The sequence below is a fragment of the Gopherus flavomarginatus genome, chromosome 2, assembly GCF_025201925.1.
Source record: "Gopherus flavomarginatus isolate rGopFla2 chromosome 2, rGopFla2.mat.asm, whole genome shotgun sequence".
Lineage (NCBI taxonomy): Eukaryota > Metazoa > Chordata > Testudines > Testudinidae > Gopherus > Gopherus flavomarginatus.
In genome coordinates, this window is record NC_066618.1 from 295,654,658 (window position 1) to 295,676,217 (window position 21,560).

General features: G+C 46.6%; 1 protein-coding gene across 16 annotated transcripts in view; it reads right to left on the reverse strand.

Annotated features, from left to right (window-relative positions):
* The window catches only part of TSNARE1 (t-SNARE domain containing 1), a 757,898-nt gene that overhangs the window by 553,640 nt on the left and 182,698 nt on the right, over positions 1-21,560 (reverse strand). For all 16 annotated transcript variants that reach the window (XM_050940861.1, XM_050940856.1, XM_050940858.1 and 13 more), the window contains one exon: positions 7,146-7,267. In XM_050940861.1, coding sequence (XP_050796818.1) covers positions 7,146-7,230 — 85 coding nt within the window. In that variant the 5' untranslated portion in view covers positions 7,231-7,267. The remainder of the gene's footprint in view (positions 1-7,145; positions 7,268-21,560) is intronic.

Sequence of the window (21,560 nt, forward strand, 5' to 3'; positions counted from 1 at the left end):
CAAGATGCACTGGAAATACAACTGGGCAAGGGACTTTTTCAAAGTATCTTCAACACTTTTTTTTTTTGTTTGCCCCTTTCATTGATCTCCATAATAAACTCTTGGAAGACAAACATTTCTTCCTGAATGCTCTTCTTCCTTCATGGTGCATACATACTAGCTTGTTACATGGTCTCAACATCCACAGCTCTGGTCTGGACACAATGGTTTGTTGGCATATGATTATCATGCCAGGCACATTAGTTTGTTATGGGAGCGCCACCAGAGAGTGCTCCACCACATTGGCTTGTTATTGCATGGTCAGGCCCATAAGAATAAGGTCTCATAATTCATGGTTCTGTTTTGTTGTTTGCACATCACTCCTGTTAGAACTGTTAGTGAAAATGTAGGATTCAGGCCTGTATACTCGCCTGAGTTAGAATTTTGGGTCTTGTTTGCCCACTTGAGTTTTGATACTTTTATATTCTTACTAATATGTGCGAACAAAAAACAAAGCCACTTTGTGTTGCTTCTGCCTAGCCAGATGGGTTTGTTAGTACAATGGGAACATACAAGAACAACTAAAGTGTTACTGGATATGGTGGGAGTACAATATACAAGCATACACTTGAAGACTGCCTCGACTCCTATCTCAAGGCAAGGTCAAGCAACAGTCAGGAGGAGCAAGGGGGAGAAGGTATAAGAAACACTAAGGCCAAAGAAATGCCTGTCCCTGACTGAAATAAACCTCACACCTTACTCCTCCCATAGAATACAAAAGAGGGGAGACGAAGAACCCAGACTCCCGACCCTCCAACAGGGCCCATCAGAGGTGGGGCAGGAGGGCCATTTGGCCTGGGCCTCAGCCTCAAAGCTCAAAGGAATTGCTTCAAGAAATACTCGAACTTGGACTCTCGGGGGTGTTTCCTAATATCACAATTGCATTGTGTATTTTTGTCAGTTTGCTTACATCAGCAGGTCAAGAACTATCACCATTCAACTATGGGACAAGAGCATTTGAATGGGTTCGCCATGCTTAACATCAACTGTGACATTGCACAAAAGCTAGATTTTTGTCCTCAATAATTAGTGCATTTGCACAGAAAAAGGCTAGACAAGTGTTAAATTAAAAAATATTCAAATTATGTCTCACTATTTTTTTGGTGCCTTATTTTGTTTTCATGTGTCGTCGAGTTTTTTTTATTTTATTTTTATTATGGCTAGGGGCCTCAAAAGCTGGAAGTAGCCCAGGCCTCTGGACCACTGAGAGGGCCTGCCCTCCATAACAAAACACAACCATAAATTGTACGAGGTGGGACCAAACACACGCACTACAGGTAAACGGATGCCTGTTAAGGAGGCGGGTGGACAGGTTACTGGCAAACAAGGCTCTGTGGCATCAGACCTATGGATATGCTTGCTTAAAACTAACCCCAATAAACATTGCATTGCCTGCACTTCGGATTTCCAATCTTCTGCTTTCTGTCTCCATGACAAAAACCATGGGAGGGGGTAATGGAAAAGCCCCCTAACAACTACCAAGCTGCACACCTTGGTTTGTCATTGTAGGGTTGTTACTGAATAAGGGGGTGCTGGCACTGATTTGTTAAATATAGAGTAAAGAACATTGTTTTCAAGAACACACATATATCCGTCAAGGATTATATTCCCCCGGCAAACAGATATGTCGGAGACGAAAGAAGGCTGTACCCCTTTATTCTGATCCCACTGTGAGGTTTCTACTGAGCAGGTTTTCTCATTAACTCAGTAATCCATCTCCGGGGAGAGCGGAGGCAGAATACAGGTTTCTAAATCAGCCTCCCTTGACATTTAATTCAGGACAATATTTGGGAATCCTACAATGAAAGACAGCCCGCCGGTGTCACTCACTCTGTCAGGATTAAAGGGCAAAGAACACGGCAGAGGCTCAAATGACCCTGAAGAACAGAGATGAGATGCAAAGAAGACAAAAAGGTTCTCACTCCGCAGCTAGTACAAAACTGCTCCCTGCTGCATCTTCTAGTGCGCTGGCCAGTCCTTGTCCAGATCTCCCCAAGCAACAGGGCCCTCACTTTCATCTTACTAATTTCTGTTTATACCCCTTTCTGCCCTCCCCTCCCCCATACACACACTCCCTTGGACAGCCCAAAACAAGGAGAGTTGCAAAGTAATTATTAATACTTATTGTAGTACAAAGAATAATCATTTGGAATTCTCACATGGAAGGCACAGAAGAGGGCAAACTGCTCAACAGACATGACCAAACCAAGTCAACATCCCTCTCAGATAGGCTGATGATGTCCACTTATACAGATGAGGAAACAAAGGCAGTAACAGAACCCAGGACTCCTGGCTCAGAGGTTTGTGCTTAACAAACGAGACCAAGGCTCTTCCTGCTTCCAGTCTTAAATTTTAGAAAGCACCTATGTAGCACTGAACAAGCTACAAGGCCCGGGAGAGAAGAAGGAATCAACAAGCTAGAGAGACAGGCAATCCCTGGATTTTCAAAAGCCAACCAAGTACGCTCACTACTGAGCAACTCAAAGATTCACTTCCACTTGCCTGAAAAATAAACCTGCCAGTTTTCTCTGATCTGTACATGAACACAACCTGAGAACAGCAGGAGGGATGGACTCAGCGTCAAAGCTTTGTGGACTAGATAACATCTTACAAAGATTAGACGCTAACCTAGCCCTGCGTTCTGGGCTTCGGCTGTCACTGTTCTTTGGCTTCCCAGAATATCTCATTCTGCTTCACTTCCAGAGAGTTAATCCTTCCAGGAGCAGTTGCTTAAAACTGACAACTTGAATTTGCCTCAGTACTTAAAATTCTGTTTAAAAAAAAAGCCAAAACTCATCAGAAAACCAAAACCCAACAGAAACATTTCCATTTTTTATTTCTCTTCTCGTGGGAACATCTGACTATACACAAGGAAACATTTGCAGCCCATTTGCAAAGTGCTAGCACAAAGCCTTTACCATGGTGCACAGGCTTCATGCTGACCCTCTGCACAGGGGTAAATTTCACACTAAATCAAACAGCACAAACTGTGATATGCAAATGAGGTTTATAAAAACCCTCTGTCACTAATTATATACAGGCGATCAAAGCAGAAGGAAAGACAATTCGCTGGTTTAAAATGTACGATTTTAAAACTGATGTTGTCCCTAGAATAAAATATGTAGACTTTAAAACTCCAAAAAGCACCTATCTAGGTCCATTTTTGAGCCCCCGTTCCTGGAATGTCTGAGTGTTTCCACCCACTGTATAGCAATGCACACAAAGTAGTTTGGTCGCCTGCTAAGATGGCAAACGTCAGCCCTCCAATGTTGCTGAAGATGCACAATGACAACAAAGTTACATAGAGCGCTTGTGCATTGAGATTAGGATGGGCTTGGGATAGCTGGGCCCTCCTCCCTGCCAAGCCTATCGCAGCTCCTCTAGAGGTGTGGATCTTTCTTTGCATCACAGCCTCTCCATGTTGCTCTAGGACAGGGGTGGCCAACCTGTGGCTCCGGAGCCACGTGCGGCTCTGCAGAAGTTAATATGCAGCTCCTTGTATAGGCACTGACTCTGGGGCTGGAGCTACAGGCACCAACTTTCCAATGTGCCGGGGAGGCTCACTGCTCAACCCCTGGCTCTGCCCCAGGCCCTGCCTCCACTCCATCCCTTCCCGGCCCCTCCCCTGAGCCTGCCGTGCCCTCGCTTCTCCCCTCTCCCCCTCTGAGCCTCTTGCCCACCACAAAACAGATGACTGGGAGGCAAGGGGAGCGAAGGGGACGGTTGATCGGGTGAGTGAGAGGTGCCGGGGGCGGGGGAGCTGACTGGGGGCTGCTGACGTAACTGTGGCTCTTTGGTAATGTCCATTGGTAAATTCTGGCTCCTTCTCAGGCTCAGGCTGGCCACCCCTGCTGTAGGACCACGAGGTGGACTATCCACCAAGATACCCCACTCTTCACACATGGGAATGCACCAAGGAATCAGCTTCCCTCATTGTGAGTGGAGAGAAACCAGGCTTGCCATCAGTAATGCCATAGACACCCATGCTCCTGCCCACTGCTCTCTCCAGATTTCCACAGCTCACTCATTACCGTGGTATCTGAGCAGAACAGAGTCCGCCACTCCCCCCGCCCACCCTGCAATACCTTATCAGGAGCAACGTTTCCTAGAACTGTCTGCCTCAGAGGAGGGCAGGCACAAGAGCAAACTTTCAGAAAGCTAAAGCATGAGGTCGCAGTCATTAGCTGCCCTTTGCGTTATGAGAGTTGTGTTATGAGTTTGCTTTTATAAAGCGCAGCCTCGTTCTGTGCATTAGAGGCCATTTAAAACATACAAGTTGACATCTGGATGCTTTGCCTCTTCTTGCTTACCATTTCCAAAGCCCCCCAGGAAAGAACGGGGTGGAGGGACAGGGAGACGATTTCTGAGGTTTGATTAAAAAAAAAGAAAAAAAAGTGCAGCCATTTGCTAAATGTTATTTCTGGGTTTGCATGTATTTACCGAGTGACTCTCAGTCCCCACTGCTGTAATGTAATAGCACACTGCACAGATTAGATGCAGCATCCCTGTGAGTTAAACTATCCACGGTGAACACATCATGCCCACCTTCCCTCTGCACATCATTCCAATCACTCCAATTGTAAATACACCTGGAAGACAGGAACAGAATCCTCTGTCTGCCAGTGAAATGCTCTATCTCCAGTCCCGAAAATGCCTCTAAAAACACTGCAAGCAAAAGACCCCAGCTGAACGTATACGGTAAACAATGCCGTACACGAAATTTGCCCCCATACTAGTCCTGTTATATGCACTAGTTCAATGACTGATACATGAATCAAACCCAACAGAATAAGCCACCATGCAACATGCAAAAGCAAGCATCATAACATGCAACACAGTAACTCGATTACGCCCCAAAGCTGAGGACACAGTGAAAACTGATCAACCCTCAGCATTCCCCACACATCCTATTATATTAGAACAAGGCAGAAATCCAATCATATTACAGAGCTGGAATTACAGAATCACAAAAATATTTCTTCACCTAGACCACAAGCCAACCTGGGGAACTCACTGTTGCAAGATATTACTGAATTAAATATTGTCTCTGGAGCTAAATAAGATTGAGAGCACTGTCAACATCAGTAACAGTGCAAATTAAGAGCCCAACTGCGCAATCCTTAAGGGCTTGTCTACACAGTACAGCAATGCACGCTATCGTGATGTGATTTCTAAAGCACACTAACGTGCTGCACTTCAATTGGAATAGCAGTATGTTATTGCAGTAAGTGCTGCAGTGCAGACAGCTGAGCGGATTCACTGCAACGAAGTCTGTTGCAGTGAATCCGCTCAGCTGTCTGCACTGCAGCACTTCATTTCAATCAGCACTTCATGTTCAAGAAAGATTAATTCAAACTGGAACAGGTGGCGAGAAGTGCTATTTTATGAGAGGAGCCTGGAAAAGCTAGGCTTTTTTAGCCTAGCAAAAAGAAGGCTGAAAAGGGAGATGTTTGTTCTCCATAAATACATCAAGGGGGTAAACACCGGGGAGAGTGAAGAGCTATTTAAACTGAAGGACAATGCTTGCATAAGCACAAATGGAGATAAACTGCCAGGAATAAATTCAGACTGGAAATTAGAAGAAGATTTCTAACTATTAGAGGGGTGAGGTTCTGGAAGAGCTTCCCAATAGGAGCCATGAGTCCAAACAACTTAATCAGAGAGTGCTGGCCAAATTCATGATTGCCATTGTATCATAAGACTGCTTGTGATGATAAGAGACAGCGCTCAGCAAACAGCCCTGGGGATCACTTCCTGTTTATGTCCTATATTACTAAAAGCTCAGGCTTCAAGGATTCAGACGGTCAACCTGCAAGGGTCAGGAAGAGATTTCTCCCTTGCTCTCCTGCAATGTATTCTGGATGAGTTTTTGGTCCCCTTTCGTTGAAGCATCAGGGATGCAGATGGTGAGAGATGAGACACTGGACAGGGTGGACCAGGGCTGTGAGGTGACAGTGACCATTCTCTCTCTCGCAGGTGCTTGGCTGGCTGGTTCTTGTTCATATGGTCAAGGTCTAATTGATCACCATATGTGGGATAGGGAAATAAATTTTCCCCTGGCTCAGAGTGACAGTGACCTTGTGGGTTTTTCACCTTCTCCCACAGCATGTGAGTGCAGGTCTCTTGCCAGGATTATCTGGACATATCTCACTTAATCATTGTCCTGTCACTGCAGGGGCCTTAAGTACTGGTGGACCTCTGTCCTTCCTAGCTCTGCCTGTGGCAAATAATAGTCTTGTCTCCTGTGGGCTGTAATGCTTTGGTCTAATTTCTGTTATTGGGTTTAGTGTGCGGGTGCTGGGTGCTGCTGATGGCCTGGGAGAGACCGGAGGTCAGACTAGATGATTTGCTGGTCCTTCAGCTCTATTAATCTATCATTTTAAGTGCACTAAGGAACCTTTAGTGCACCAGCAAGGTCTGCATGGGTCAATTAACGTGCAACACATTTGTGCGCTTTGGAAATCACACCCCAGTTGCATGTGTTATCCAGCAATGCAGACAAACCCTTACTCTTCTTGGACTGTAATTACTCATGCGAGCAGCTCCACTGAAGTCAGGACTATTTGCATAACTGATCCTCAACATAAGGATTGCACAAGATAGCCCTAAAAGATTGAACGATGGTCATTAAATCATGTACTTTGAGGGGGCAGCATGCTGGTCATGGAACAATCACGTACCTACAACACCCACTACATGCACTCAATAGTAACTAGGTACGCAGTGGTGGGATGTATGTTTTCTTATGAAGCATCAGGTACTGGCTCCTGAAGGGACTATGGACCAACAAAATCATTGGCCCAGGCAATGCTACATTCCTATGACTTATTGCATAACATGTCTTGATATTTTATGACGTGTTGTGAGACCACTTGGAAAGCAACACACATCTTCTGCCTAGCTCTCAGTACTGAAGCCAGAGAAGAGGGGAAAGAAGAGATCTTTAACTTAACGTCCTTTTGCCTAATCACCACACAACATGATCTACCATACAGTGTAGCATTTGGCTACTGAGCTCCATCAGCCTTGTTATATATTAGCAATTAAAACTGCCTTCCCCAGCTTAATCAGGTAGGGTAAATTATAGCGCGCAATCAATACTTTACCTAGGGGCTGATATCCTTGTCTTGATGGGCCTCCAAAGGGGTTCCGGCTTCCGAATCCGCTCCCATCAATGGAACCATAAGACATTTTCTACGGAGCGGTGAATGCAGATTTTCTCTTATGGCTGAAAAAGGACACAAAGAAAAAACAGTTGGCTAACGTCCACAAGCATTGCCTAAAAGACCCTGCAAAGGAAATAAAGCCCAGGACTTTCCTAGTAACCTTGTCCACCAATAGTGAGAGTAGAGCACCAGAGGGGGAGCGAGGGAGGGGGGTGTTAGGTCTCCTGAGTTATGTCCCTAGCCTTTCCACCAACCCGCTGTGTGACTTATGGGAAATCACCTCCCCTTTCTGTGCCTTAAATGAGCATAACACCACTTGTCGGGGTTGGGAGATTTCATTCTTTACCGTGTGCACTGTGCTTTGAAATCCTCAGACGGAAGGTGAGTGCAGGGTAACGTTAGCAAAGGAGGGTAGCCATTGCCTTCTGCAGCATTTTCGCTACAGAGCTGGACAGAAGTCTATCCGTCACACTGCAGGCTTGACGAGCTCTAGACAGACAGTTTATGGCCACATCATAATCTCCTGGGCCTCCAGTACAAAAACTGATGCCAGAGTTATTCCTCTTTGCCTGTAAAAAGATGCTGCATCAAGCAGCAATAGACTGAATTCAGTACAGTTCTGGCAGTTGCAAGCCTAAATCTCCTCCTTCATCTCCTCCTTGCCTCTGCAACACGCACCCATCTCTGCCCCAGAAGCCTTAGATTATTTCAAAGGGCTCCCAGGACTTGAAGGGCCACACGACTTACCCTGGAGGCCCTGGGAACCTGACGGCCCAAAGAAATAAGGACCAGCGTGCTAAGGCAGGGTTGGTAGGTAGCCAGGAAGTGGCAGAAGCTGCAAACGGGGGAAAGGAGCAGCATGAGAAGTGGTGCTGGCTCCCCCACTCTCAGGGAGCAGAACTGGAAATGGCAGCCCCTTCTCCTTGCTTGTGGTGGTGAGGCCAGGAAGAAGGGCAGTGGATGGAGAAGCTCTCTGGTGCAGATGGGGCTGATTGCTGTGACAGCAGATTCCCTGCTGAGAGGGTGACAAGGACCATACAACAATGGTTTTCCTGTCCCTGCTCAGTGGGGATCCTTTCACTGGAAATGGTGCCTGCACCATAGGAGACGCCAGGAACTGGGAGCCAATCAGCTGTGTCTGCACTTAAGATGCATGTTGGGCTGAAGGGTCTAATAAAAACCCAGACATTCGCCAATTACATACACAAGCAGCGTGGTCCAAGCAGCTGAGGCAGAAGGCGGAGATTCAGCAGGCCTGGGGTTCTATTCCCAGCGACTCAATGTGTAACCTCAGGCAAGAAAGATGCCTGCTTGGTGCCTCTGTTTGCCTGTGCATACAGTGGGCATAACACATGTGCCCCGTTTTGGAAAGAACTTTGAGGTACAAGTCTAGAGTTATGAATTACTTAGCTTGGGTGTATCGAAGGTACGAAAGACCAGTGTCTGTAGGAATTATTCATTGCAATTTATTCATGATACCAACTACCAAAGCCTGTAGCAGAAGGCGAAGTCTGTTGCAGTGAATCCGCTCAGCTGTCTGCACTGCAGCAGCAAAGAATTCTGTGGCACCTTATAGACTAACAGATGTTTTGGAGCATGAGCTTTCGTGGGTGAATACCCACTTCCTCAGATGCATGTAATGGAAATATCCAGGGGCAGGTATATATATGTGTGCTAGCAAGCAAGCTAGAGATAACGAGGTCAGTTCAATCAGGGAGGATGAGGCCCTGTTCTAGCAGTTGAGGTGTGAAAACCAAGAGAGGAGAAACTGGTTCTGTAATTGGCAAGCCATTCACAGTCTTTGTTCAATCCTGAGCTGATGGTGTCAAATTTGCAGATGAACTGAAGCTCAGCAGTTTCTCTTTGAAGTCTGGTCCTGAAGTTTTTTTGCTGCAGGATGGCCACCTTAAGGTCTGCTATAGTGTGGCCAGGGAGGTTGAAGTGCTCTCCTACAGGTTTTTGTATATTGCCATTCCTAATGTCTGATTTGTGTCCATTTATCCTTTTCCGTAGAGACTGTCCAGTTTGGCCGATGTACATAGCAGAGGGGCATTGCTGGCATATGATGGCGTATATTACATTGGTGGATGTGCAGGTGAATGAACCAGTGATGGTGTGGCTGATCTGGTTAGGTCCTGTGATGGTGTCACTGGTGTAGATATGTGGGCAGAGTTGGCATCGAGGTTTGTTGCATGGATTGGTTCCTGAGCTAGAGTTATTATGGTGTGGTGTGCAGTTACTGGTGAGAATATGTTTCAGGTTGGCAGGTTGTCTGTGGGCAAGGATTGGCCTGCCACCCAAGGCCTGTGAAAGTGTGGGATCATTGTCCAGGATGGGTTGTAGATCCTTGATGATGCGTTGGAGGGGTTTTAGCTGGGGGCTGTATGTGATGGCCAGCGGAGTCCTGTTGGTTTCTCTCTTGGGTTTGTCTTGCAGTAGGAGGCTTCTGGGTACACGTCTGGCTCTGTTGATCTGTTTCCTTATTTCCTCGTGCGGGTATTGTAGTTTTGAGAATGCTTGGTGGAGATTTTGTAGGTGTTGGTCTCTGTCTGAGGGGTCAGAGCAGATGCGGTTGTACCTCAGTGCTTGGCTGTAGACAATGGATCGTGTGATGTGCCCGGGATGGAAGCTGGAGGCATGAAGGTAGGCATAGCGGTCGGTGGGTTTTCGATATAGGGTGGTGTTAATGTGACCATCACTTATTTAGCCATGATCTTTAATTTACTTATCCTCACAATTCCTCTGTGAGGCAGGGCAGGACTGTTATCCCCATTGTACAGATGGGGAACTGAGGCACAGGGAGACTAAGTGCTGCACTGCAGCACTTCATTTCAATCAGCCTGCAGGAAGAGCAGAGTCTCCAGACCCCACACCTCCACTTGGACTTTGGCCGCAGGCAGCAGCTGCACATTTTTTCTTTTAAGCTTCAAGACTCCAGGCAAAATTACTGCTGCCGGTAGAATGGGCAACGGAATCCGTGACATACCAGGGAAGCCACTTACTGCCCTTTCCCGACTGGCACAAAGGCGCACAAATGGAGCGCTATGCAATTTATCTCTGCCTCAAGAAAAAAATACACCAAGGACTAATCAACTCCCATTTGCACTCCAGTTCCCTGTCAAGCTGCTGATCTCATCCAACAGCTGAGCCGCATTCCTGCACAGAGGGGATGTGCCAAGAGATTCCTAGACCTTGTGGCAGAACCAGCCTCCAGTACACTTGGTCCCCAGCTGTAATAGCTCTAATGCCAGAAGGGAGATTCAGCTCCGAGAAGCCAGACGAGAGAAGCTACAGTGAAAAAGAAACGGAGTACAGGAGTCAAAAGGCACGAACCAATAAAAAAAAAGCGTACCTGATAGAGCTCTAACAATCAGAGTTCCTCACAATGCTCTGGTGTCTTTCAGCTGAGGATCTCAATACACGGTACAAACATGAATTAGGCCTCAACATCCCCATGAAGTAGGTGAGTGTTTGGCTGAGTAAAACTGCAGCACGCAGGGGCAGAGCTGGGAACGGAAGCTAGGACTCCCAACACAGACCCCTTTTCTAACTACCAAACAACACTTCTATCTAGATACTTATAACCAAGAATTTGTCACAGGTATTTTTAGTAAAAGTCACAGACAAGGCACGGCAATAAACAAAAAAAATCACAGAACCCCATGGTCTCTCTGTGACTTTTACTAAAGACACCGGGGGAAGGTTAGGGGGACTAAAAATGGGACCCCCACCTGTCACTGCTCCATTGCTCTGGCAGCGTGGGCAGATCATCAGTTCTGGGGGCAACCCAGCAGTGGCAGCCTCTGCTCTGGCAGCCTGGGGCCGCTGCTCCTGCAGCAGGGGCTGACCGCTGACCTTGGGCCCTGAGCTATTGCTGACCAGTCGTGGGGGCTCAGCTGGCCACTGCTCTGGTGGTGGGGCTGACCACTGGGACCACTGGTCCTGGGCCACTGTGCCAGCAGCAGGAGCTAAGCACTGGCTCTGCAGGCTGACCTGGCCCCAGGCGCTGCTCCTGGACGGGGGCTGACAGCTGATCCAGCCCTGCTGCTGCGGCACACTGAAACTGAAGAAGTCACAGTGGGTCCAGTAAAGTCATAGAATCTGTGACAGACTCGTAGCCTTACTTATACTAAGGCTAAAATCAGTCACAGATTCTGTGATTTCATGAGCCCTCTGTGACTTCTTCAAAATTCCACTTATTCAGCCTTACCACCTGTAACTTAGATTCACAGGGTCCCCTGTGGCAGGGGTCCCCAGGAAATTGCCCTGACTGCTACCCCCTAACGCCAGTCCTGTCTACATTGTCTGTGACTTTCAATAAAAATACCTCTGCCGAAATGTAGCCTTCCTTATAACCCCCGTTACTGCAGTATCTGGGCTCCTCGTGATCTTTAATTTACTTATCCTCACAATTCCTCTGTGAGGCAGGGCAGGACTGTTATCCCCATTGTACAGATGGGGAACTGAGGCACAGGGAGACTAAGTGATTTGCCCAAGATCACATGGGAAGTCTGCGGCAGAACAGGTAACTGAACCCAGGTCTTTTGAGTCCCAGGCTAGTGACAGAAATAGTACAAAGTAAGGCCATGCACTTAAGATCTAATATTAGGAATTTCTGCTACAAGCTGGGGGTTCACCACATGGAAGCGACAGAGGAGGATGAAGACTTGAGAGTGCGGCACGATCAGAGGATGACTATGAGCCAGCAATGTGATATGATTGTGCAAAAGAAGAGGCATTTCCAGCAGAGACAGAGACGTATTAATGCCATTGCACAAGGCTCTGGTAAGACCCCACCTGGAATACTGTGTGCAATTCTCATCACCCAGGTTCAAGAAAGATGAATTAGAACTGAAACAGGTGGCGAGACGACCTATGAGGATGCTCATGGGAATGGAGGACCTGTCCTATGAGAGGAGACTGGAAGAGCTCGACTTGCTTAGCCAGGCAGAAAGAAGGCAGAGCGCAGGTATGCTGCCCTCTACAAATACATCAGGGGGGTAAACCCCAGGGAGACTGCAGAGCTATTTAGACTGAAGGACAATGCTGGCACAAGCACAAATGGGGATAAACTGGCCACAGACAAATTCAGGCTGGAAATTAGAAGGTTTCTAACCCTCAGAGGGGTGAGGTTCTGGAACAGCCTCCCAACAGGAGCTGTGGGAGCAAACAACTTAATTAGTTTTGAGAGAGAGACGAGAAACTGATGGCTGTGACTGTGCGATAGGGTTGCTTGTGATGGTGGGGGCAGGGTTCAGCAGCCCTCTGGTTTCTGACTTATGTTCCTAAAGTTCATGCTCCAGGTTTCCAACTGGCCACTGCCAGGGGTCAGGAAGGGGTTATTCCTTCCCCACCCATGTTTTCTGGGAGGGTTTTTGGTTTGGCAGTTTTGTCTCCTTCCTCTGAAGCATCAGGGACGGCCATGGCTGGAGATAGGACATCGGGCGGGGAGGGCCAGTGCTCTCACATGGCACTGAGCTTCCTCTCTCAGGAGCTTGGCTGGCCGGTTCTTGCTCACACGCTCAGAGTCTAACAGATCGCAGTGTGTGGGGTCAGGAAGGAATTTCCCCCCAGGTCAGATTAGCAGTGACCTGGGGGGAGGGGGCAGGGGCGGGGGCCGGTACTAGCTTCCTCTACAGCATGTGGGTCTGCATCACTTACCAGGATTATCTGGGTATATCTCACTTCATCATTTCCCTGACTTTGAGGAGGCCTCGGGCATTGGTGCACTGTGGTCCTTCCTGTTCTCTCCCTGGGGCATGTAGTAGTCTAGTCTCCTGTGAGCTGCCATACTAATTTTGGCTGTTGGGTTTAGTGTGCAGGGGCTGAGTGGTGTTAGTGGTCTGTGCTATACAGGCGGACAGACTTCAGGCCCTGAACTCTATCATTTTATGGCCTAACCACTGGATCATCACTTCTTCCCTTCTGAATGGAAGCAAAGTCCTAGGATTGCCCTGCCCACAGCTGGGAATGTGATTAGGAAAGGGAGGCAGGAATGCTAGAGGAAAGGAGTCATGAGAGGAGCAAGAGGAGACCAGCATGAGGGCTGGCACAGAGTGAGCTCTGATCCTCAGAGACACAATCTAGGAGTGAGAACCTGGGCTAAATGCTTTGCTCTGCGGCCACCCTCACCACCACCACTGTGTGGCCCTGGGTAAAGAAAGGGGTGGTGTGAAGAATGAGACACCCAATTATCCCTCCTAATTCCTCTGCTATTTATCCTTCCAATGGGAAGCTTGTCAAGATACAGCACAACTTTATTCTGAATTGTGTTATTCATGCCAAGTGAGAGACCCTGTTGCCTAATGGACCAGACCCAAGGTTTTCCTGAGGGTGTGTTGGGGGCTGGGTGGCAGGGGATACCATCTGCTTGGGAACGGATAGAGCGCTGGAAACCTTGAGTTAGCGGAGATTGTATATGGGCCTAATGGGTCAAAGAGGAGAGAGGCTGGAATCACCCCTGGTGGACAAGCCACTTGTGGCAGACAAACCACTCACTCACTGATGAAAAGGGAGCTATAAACCAGGGATTAGATACTAAATTATCTTCCTCTTAGGTCAAGTCAGCCCAGCACTCACTGATGGGACAGGCAGAGACATTTTCTAGACAGGTGAGATGCAAACAGCGGGACACGGGAGGAATCTAAAGCCTCCCTGCTCACATCACGGAGAATAAAAAGCTGAGGACTCTGGCTTGTTCTTGAATTATTAGTGCCTGATCCTGCCATCCAATCTGTGTGGAAAGATCCCTGGGCCTGCACACAGCCAGTCTCTGCCTGCACAGATCCCATTCCAGGGCCGGGGCCGTAGCCTGTTCTGCGCTGCATATCGCTGAAAAGCTAACTTCACTTCAAAGCGAGGCCACCATAAAACACGAGGTCGGTTCCCAGCGATGGAAAGTCCATTAAAGCAGGCTGAACTGGTGTAAAGGGGCCACAACATCCCCCTGCAAGGGTGATCAAAGGAGGCTAGCACCACCGAAACAGTGGTGGCACTAACAAGAAATGAGGTGTGGCCTTAGAGCATGTTGAGGGAGCATCTTACTTGCCATCAGCCACCCTAATTGCCAGAGTTCTTACCCAGCGCAGCAAGAGTCCCTGCCTGAGACCCACGAGAGACGGTAGTGGTGGCAACGCCTCCTCTACCAGAGGGGGCTTAGCAAGCACAGGGAATTGGAATGTACAGCTCCCAGATCAGTTTCATTCAATCTACTCCCACAGGCCTACCCTCTTCCACATAAGTGTCTCCATCAAGTGATGTTAATCCCAGACTATGGTGTTCTCTCAGTCTTCGGAACCCTCAGGGAATTTTGTGATATTTGGTGTTTTTGTTAAAGCTTCAGCCTCCAGGGTCATGTGATCTTGATGGGATCTCAGCTTTGATTTTTCTTTTTTAAATGTACGTTTTTAGCCCTCATGGTTGTGGAGAAAAGTTTGAAAATTTGACTCCTACTGACTCAAAACCAGAAGGTAAATGAGTATAATCACAATTTTTTTTTAATTTAAAATCTTTAGATTTTGAGGACCGTGATTCATGATTTGTGGAAACTTGGGATGAGCAATACTGTTAGAAAAGTATTTAGAAAAGCTGAACGAGAACAAGTCCATGGGGCCGGATGCACTGCATCCAAGGGTCCTAAAACAGTTGGTGGATGTGATTGCAGAGCCATTGGTCATTATCTTTGAAAAATCATGGTGACTGGGGGAGGTCCTGGATGACTGGAAAAAGGCTAATATAGTGTTCATCCTTAAAAAAGGGAAGGAGAAGGATCCGGGGAACTACAGGCCAGTCAGCCTCACCTCAGTCCCTGGAAAAATCATGGAGCAGGTCCTCAAGGAATCAATTCTGAATCACTTAGAGGAGCGCTAAGGGCTCAGAAACAGTCAGCATGGATTCACTAAGGGTAAGTCATGCCTGAATAACCTAATTGCCTTCTATGATGAGATAACTGGCTCTGTAGATGAGGGTAAAGCAGCGAATGTGTTATTCCTTCACTTTAGCAAAGCTTTTAATACAGTCTCCCACAGTATTCTTGCCAGTAAGTTAAAGAAGTATGGGCTGGATGAATGGACTATAAGGTGGATAGAAAATTGGCTAGATCATTGGGCTCAACAGGTAGTGATCAATGGCTCCATGTCTAGTTGGCAGCCGGTATCAAGCAGAGTGCCCCAAGGGTCAGTCCTGGGGCTGATTTTGTTCAATATCTTCATTAATGATCTGGAGGATGGCGTGGACTGCATTCTCAGCAAGTTCGCAGATGACACGAAACTGGGAGGAGTGGTAGATACGCTGGACGGTAGGGATAGAATACAGAAGGACCTAGAAAACTTAGAGGATTGGGCCAAAAGAAATCTCAATGGGTTCAACAAGGACAAGTGCAGAGTCCTGCACTTAGGACAGAAGAATCCCATGCACTGCTACAGACTAGGGACCAAGTGGCTAGGCAGCAGTTCTGCAGAAAAGGACCTAGGAGTTACAGCAGACGAGAAACTGGATATGAGTCAACAGTGTGCCCTTGTTGCCAAGAAGGCTAACGGCATTTTGGGCTGTATAAGTAGGAGCATTGCCAGCAGATCGAGGGACGTGATCATTCCCATCTATTCAACAGGGTCGCCCAGAGGATTCAGGGGGCCTGGGGCAAAGCAATTTTGGGGGCCCTTTCCATAAAAAAAAGTTGCAAAACTATAGAATATTATATTCTCGTGGGGGCCTGGGGCAAATTGCCCCATTCCCCCCACTCCCTGGGCAGCCCTGCTATTCAACATTGTTGAGGCCTCATCTGGAGTACTGTGTCCAGTTTTGGGCCTCATACTACAAGGAGGATGTGGAAAAATTGGAAAGAATCTAGCGGAGGGCAACAAAAATGATTAGGGGTCTGGAGCACATGATTTATGAGGAGAGGCTGAGGGAACTGGGATTATTTAGTCTGCAGAAGAGAAGAATGAGGGGGGATTTGATAGCTGCTTTCAACTACCTGAAAGAGGGTTCAAAAGAGGATGGATCTAGACTGTTCTCAGTGGTGGCAGGTGACAGAACAAGGAATAATGGTCTCAAGTTGCAATGAGGGAGGTTTAGGTTGGATATTAGGAAAAACATGTTTACTATGAGGGTGGTGAAGCACTAGAATGGGTTACCTAGGGAGGTGGTGGAATCTCCTTCCTTAGAGGTTTTTAAGGTCAGGCTTGACAAAGCCCTGGCTGGGATGATTTAGCTGTGGATTGGTCCTGCTTTGAGCAGGGGGTTGGACTAGATGCCCTCCTGAGGTCCCTTCCAACCCTGATATTCTACGATTCTATGTTACCTTCATCCATCTATACAGGCTGTTCCTCTCAAGTAAATTGCCAACTTCCCATCCATGAGGAACCTCAAGCTCTATGTATGGATTCATTTTATTGCCACGAATCTCACAGGGAGAGGCTGTGGTGGCACTTTGTTCCTCCATTAGCATCTCTCCTACCTGGGGAATGACAGAGTCACAACACAAAGTACCAGAACTAGGTCCCAGTTTATTTCTCAGACATGAGAAATTTATCAGATACACCTCAGGATTAGGATTATTTTAATCCTTGAGTATGGGCAGTGGTTAGAGCTACAGCCTAGGAGTCAGAATTTCCACATTCTGTTCCCACCTCTGCTAAAGACTTGCTGTAAAACCCAAGGTTTTCAGAAGTGACTTGTAACAGTGTTTCTGGGTGACCAACTTGACACTCTTCTTCACAGATTTTAAACCGAAAGGAACCATTGGGACTATCTAGTCTACCTATATAACACAGGCCAGAGAATTCCACCCACTAAGCCCTGCATCAGACTCTACAGCCTTTAGCTGAACGAGAGCATCTCTTTTGGAAAGGCATCCATTCTGGATTCCAAGTGAAGAAGAACACACCACATCCTTCGGTGAGCTGTTCCACACAGTTAAAACACTGCATCTTACTACCAGTTTGAACTGTGCAGGCTTCAGCTTCCAGCCTTTGGGTCTGACTATACTTTTGCCTCCTAGATTGAAGAACCAAGATACGTATCTCCTATGTAGGTGACAGACTGATCACACTGTCTCTTAACTTCCTCTTGGATAAACTAAATAGATTGATCCTCTTTAGGTTCCCATTATAAGGCCTATTTTCCAGACCACAAACCATTGTCAAAAGGGGATAGTTGAGCATTTTTTGAAAATCTTGACCTTAACACCTAAATCTTAGTTTTCTCACCTGTAACATGGATAGAATTACACTGACCTGCCTTGCAAGGATGCTGTGAAGCTAAACTTACTGACACTGAAATGCTTTTAGATCATTAGGTGAGATATACCACATATAGTTGTAGAATATTAATATGAATTCCAAGTCTTTTCCAAATGGTTTATTCTCCAGACATCAGTCTGTCAATTATGCTGGAGTCATGTCACTTTCCAGGCTTTTGTTTTCAGGGATTTATTCAATTATTTAAAAAAAAGATATCATCTGGAGAAATGCCACTCTTTTCCCTCAGAGATCCTGAATTTCTGAACAAGCTCTATTGTCAGAGTTCTTCTGAAAATCACTGGTTTTAACACTGAGTTGGTGTAACTGCACGAATCCCTATGCTCTCGATGAGCTTCATATTGAATGTGTCAGAGGTCAATCAGAATAACTGTAAGGGGATGACTTTTTTTTTTAAAAGTGTCTTTGAGCTAATTTAAGCTTCTAGTTCTTCTGTGATGCTTCCAATATTAACATTCAGTTCGCTGGCGGCTTAGTACCAGGCAAGTTTAGGAAGCAAAATGTTTAAAAGCTTCAAAATTACTTGCAGCAAATGACTGCTCAGTGCAGTTATCCAGAACTAGTGCCCCGAGAATTCTGGGACAGGGTGAGCACGGAGCCAGATAATGCTGGGTATTTCCTCCTCCACCCCAAGTTTGATTTCCAAGTTAATTTCAGTGCTTAGAGATGGAAGTAGTGCTACGTCTCCATGGTAAAGGCAGAGATGCTGCAAGACTCCCCATCAATGCTGCTCCACCAAGGTGCCTCAACCTTGTTATAGACTGGAATTCTCTCTCGAAGCTCCAGTGGCTGATCTAGTGGCCTTGGCTAATCTCTTGCCAAGACCGACAGCTGTCAACAGCTATCATTCTTCCTCTGGCACAGTTGTGCATGGCTGTCCAAGCAGCCAGATGTGCTGAACAAGTAACAGAGGCCAAGCCCTAATGAGCCTACAGTCTCTAGCACAAGTTGCCCCAGAACTTAGAACAATATAACTGAAGAGAGACTGGGGTGTGCTTTTTATAGCTAGAGCTCCATACAGAACAGCTTGATCTTCAGGAGATTCTAGAGGGATGGGTAAGATCCATGGGCTGTCCCAGGTGACTGGGAACTCCTGGATTCAAAGCACAGACACTTGATCATGGCTGCTTTGCCTGGGGGTTTAGTCAGTGCTGTGTAGATACCTGAAATCCTAAATCTGCATGCACTGGGCTCAAAGTAAAACCCAGCATGAGGGAAGCGGCTTCTTTTGTTGTTCCAAAGACCTTGTCAGAAACATGGAGAGGCTCCTTTCAGGACATTACATCCTTCAGTTTTTCCAAACATGGAAACATCTCTTCCAGGAATTAAGTCCTCCAAAGTAATTGAAAGCCTTTGATCTGTTCATTGTGGCTATCATTGTACATGATTCTCAGGAGCTAGGTAGTTCGGCTCAGGTGGAGAGGCTAATGGGGTGGTACTGAAGTCATGGTGGGGTACTGAGACATACAGGGTAGACTATGACTTAGATGCCTTCTAGGACTCTGTGCACTGACTGTATTTTGCCTAGCTTGGCCATCACTGGCTTGCGGACCCCACTGCTGACTATTTCAACTCCAGAGAAGCAAGAGCAGCCATCTGTGATGACCAGAAGACGTCCTCCATCAGTGACATCACAAAAGTTTCACAGACTAGGTGCAATGGAGCAGCTAGGTTCCCAGGGATAGCACCATGGCACAATAAACAGGTGGGATTCAGAGGTTACAAGGTCTATTTCTAGGCACAACATTTTTTTCCCCTAGGAGCTGTTAGGGTTTTAGGCTACTTTGGTAGTTAGCTCAATAGTATGGCCCAACAGGGAGGGAGGGAGAGTAGATCTTGGTGAATAAAGGAGTAATCCATCATCTTTTATGCAACATACTGAAAACGCTTCTGGAGTCTGAGCCACCAGCATCTAAACACTGGTTTCCATTGCTTATCTTCTAGGCCACACCAACCAACAAGGCTGCAATGGCCATCAGGCTTAGATAATGGTAATAAACCAGTTTTGAGATCTGCTCATGAAAGGCATCCGTTCACTTGGGCATGGTGCGAGGTTGTTTTAACTGAAGCCTAGCTAATGGTCAAACACCCCTTCTCTTACTCCCAGGAGAAAATGGCGGAGGAAGAGAGAGAGTTTACTACCAAAATGTTCCCATCATTGCTGCACTGAGCCGTCGCCTGGGTTAATCAGTTGGGTTTTTTGTAGTGCCGTCTTCTCTTTGCCATTTCATGCCATGCTGTCTGTTTTTTGTGAACCCTGAATGCAGAACAGTCTTAATCTATCAACGCACTAAGCAAACATAGACATATTACATATTTCAGTGAACAGTAAAATTAAATTTCAAGTCAGTTCAGGAATCCAGGCTTCATCTTCCTTTTCGCTGGTTATGGATTATGAATATTAATACAAAGCTGCTGTAAACGAAGAGGGAGGAGGGAAGAAGGGGGTGGGAATCAGGCTCTGTAATTTGTCCCTGTGTAGCTGGAGCAAAGCTATTGACTTTGGATGATCCATATGCAGACATAAACAGAGACGTGGGCGTTACACTTGTTCAAATTAATAGATACAATCAGTGTTTGTGCATTGGCATCAGATATCAACAGGATAAAGGAGCCAGTGAGGAAGATATTGCGGAGACAGGCACACACATGCGTAGATCACAGTTAAATTTGGGAATCCCACTTTGGGGGAAGGAGGCACCTGGCAGACAGCATGTTTAAAATGACAGAATCGTGGATTACTACATCTAGATGTCCTGCTCTCACCCCTAAACATACTGTTCTCCAAGCCCCCCATTCCTACTGCTCACAGGAAGACCTTGTAATTGCCAGTGCAAGGTTTCTGAGAAGCTCTTCAAGCACAGGTCTGTACCAATACGGATACTCCTGGGCAGCCACTCTAGAAATACTTCTTGGACATGGCTAAAGACGTAGTAGCATGGTCCAATAGAAAAACGTGGCAATGTGGACATGAGAATTCTGGAGTGCTCCAGCAACGATTCACAGGGAAGCCATGAACAACTCCCTTAACCTTTTCACTTCAGTTTCCCTATTGAGAATAAGGAGATAACACCACTCGCCAACCCTATCTGTGAATTTGTTTGTGCTTGTAAAACGTTTTGGAGGCCGTGAAGGATAACAGAACGGTTATTGTTATCTAACAAGTAGTGGAAGATACTCTCCTGAAATATTTCCAAATAGCTGTAAGAAGTAAGGAGGGAGGAGAGTGAGTAAGTATGGTCCAAGGAGGGTGAAACTGAGCAAAGGAATGATACAGATGAACAACAGGTAACTTTTCCTAAGGGTGAAATCATTGAGACTGTGACATAGTTTTTCCCCTCCTAGATGCAAGTGCTATCACTGGAGTCATTTAACATTGGTCAAGACAAAGGCACTAAAGAAGCCTCTGCAGGCGAACAAGTGACATAGACTATTTTTATCCCTGATTTTTGTGAGTCTGACTTTGTATTCCCTCACCTGGATGCCGAAAACACACACACATTCAAAGAGCTGTCAGAATGATAAAGTAGCAACTTTTACTCACAGATACCCACACAACAACATGTCAGAAACACTGCATCCAGCTAATGCTTACAGCCACTGATCTTATGTACAACCCCTTCCTTGAAGAAAGGAAAGAGAGGAGGGTGAGCTTGTGTTCGATACCACCCACTGCTGGACAGAATCAGGTCATTTCCAGAATTTCTCCCTTCTGGCTGCCAGATGTGCTCCTGCATCCACTCTTTAATTCACCCAGCAGAGGCCTTTTATTGGAAACTCAATCACAAGTACAAATTTTCTTATTTATGTCTCTAAATTAATTAACAGAGAGCCGTTCACTGAGAATGCATCCCACCATGGTACATAATGCATTGACATTTTAAAGCCATGGATGGAGCCCAGCAGCCCAGATGCACCCAATCCCCTGGTTTGCACACTGAAACGGAACACAGCTGTGAAGTAAAGAATAAAATATTAGCCCCGTTTTACAGATAAGCTGAAGTGGCTTGACCAAGGCTACATAGTGAGTCAGCAGCGGAGCAGAGATCAGAGAACAGGATGACAACCTGGCTCCTAAAGCCAAATGCATTCCTAA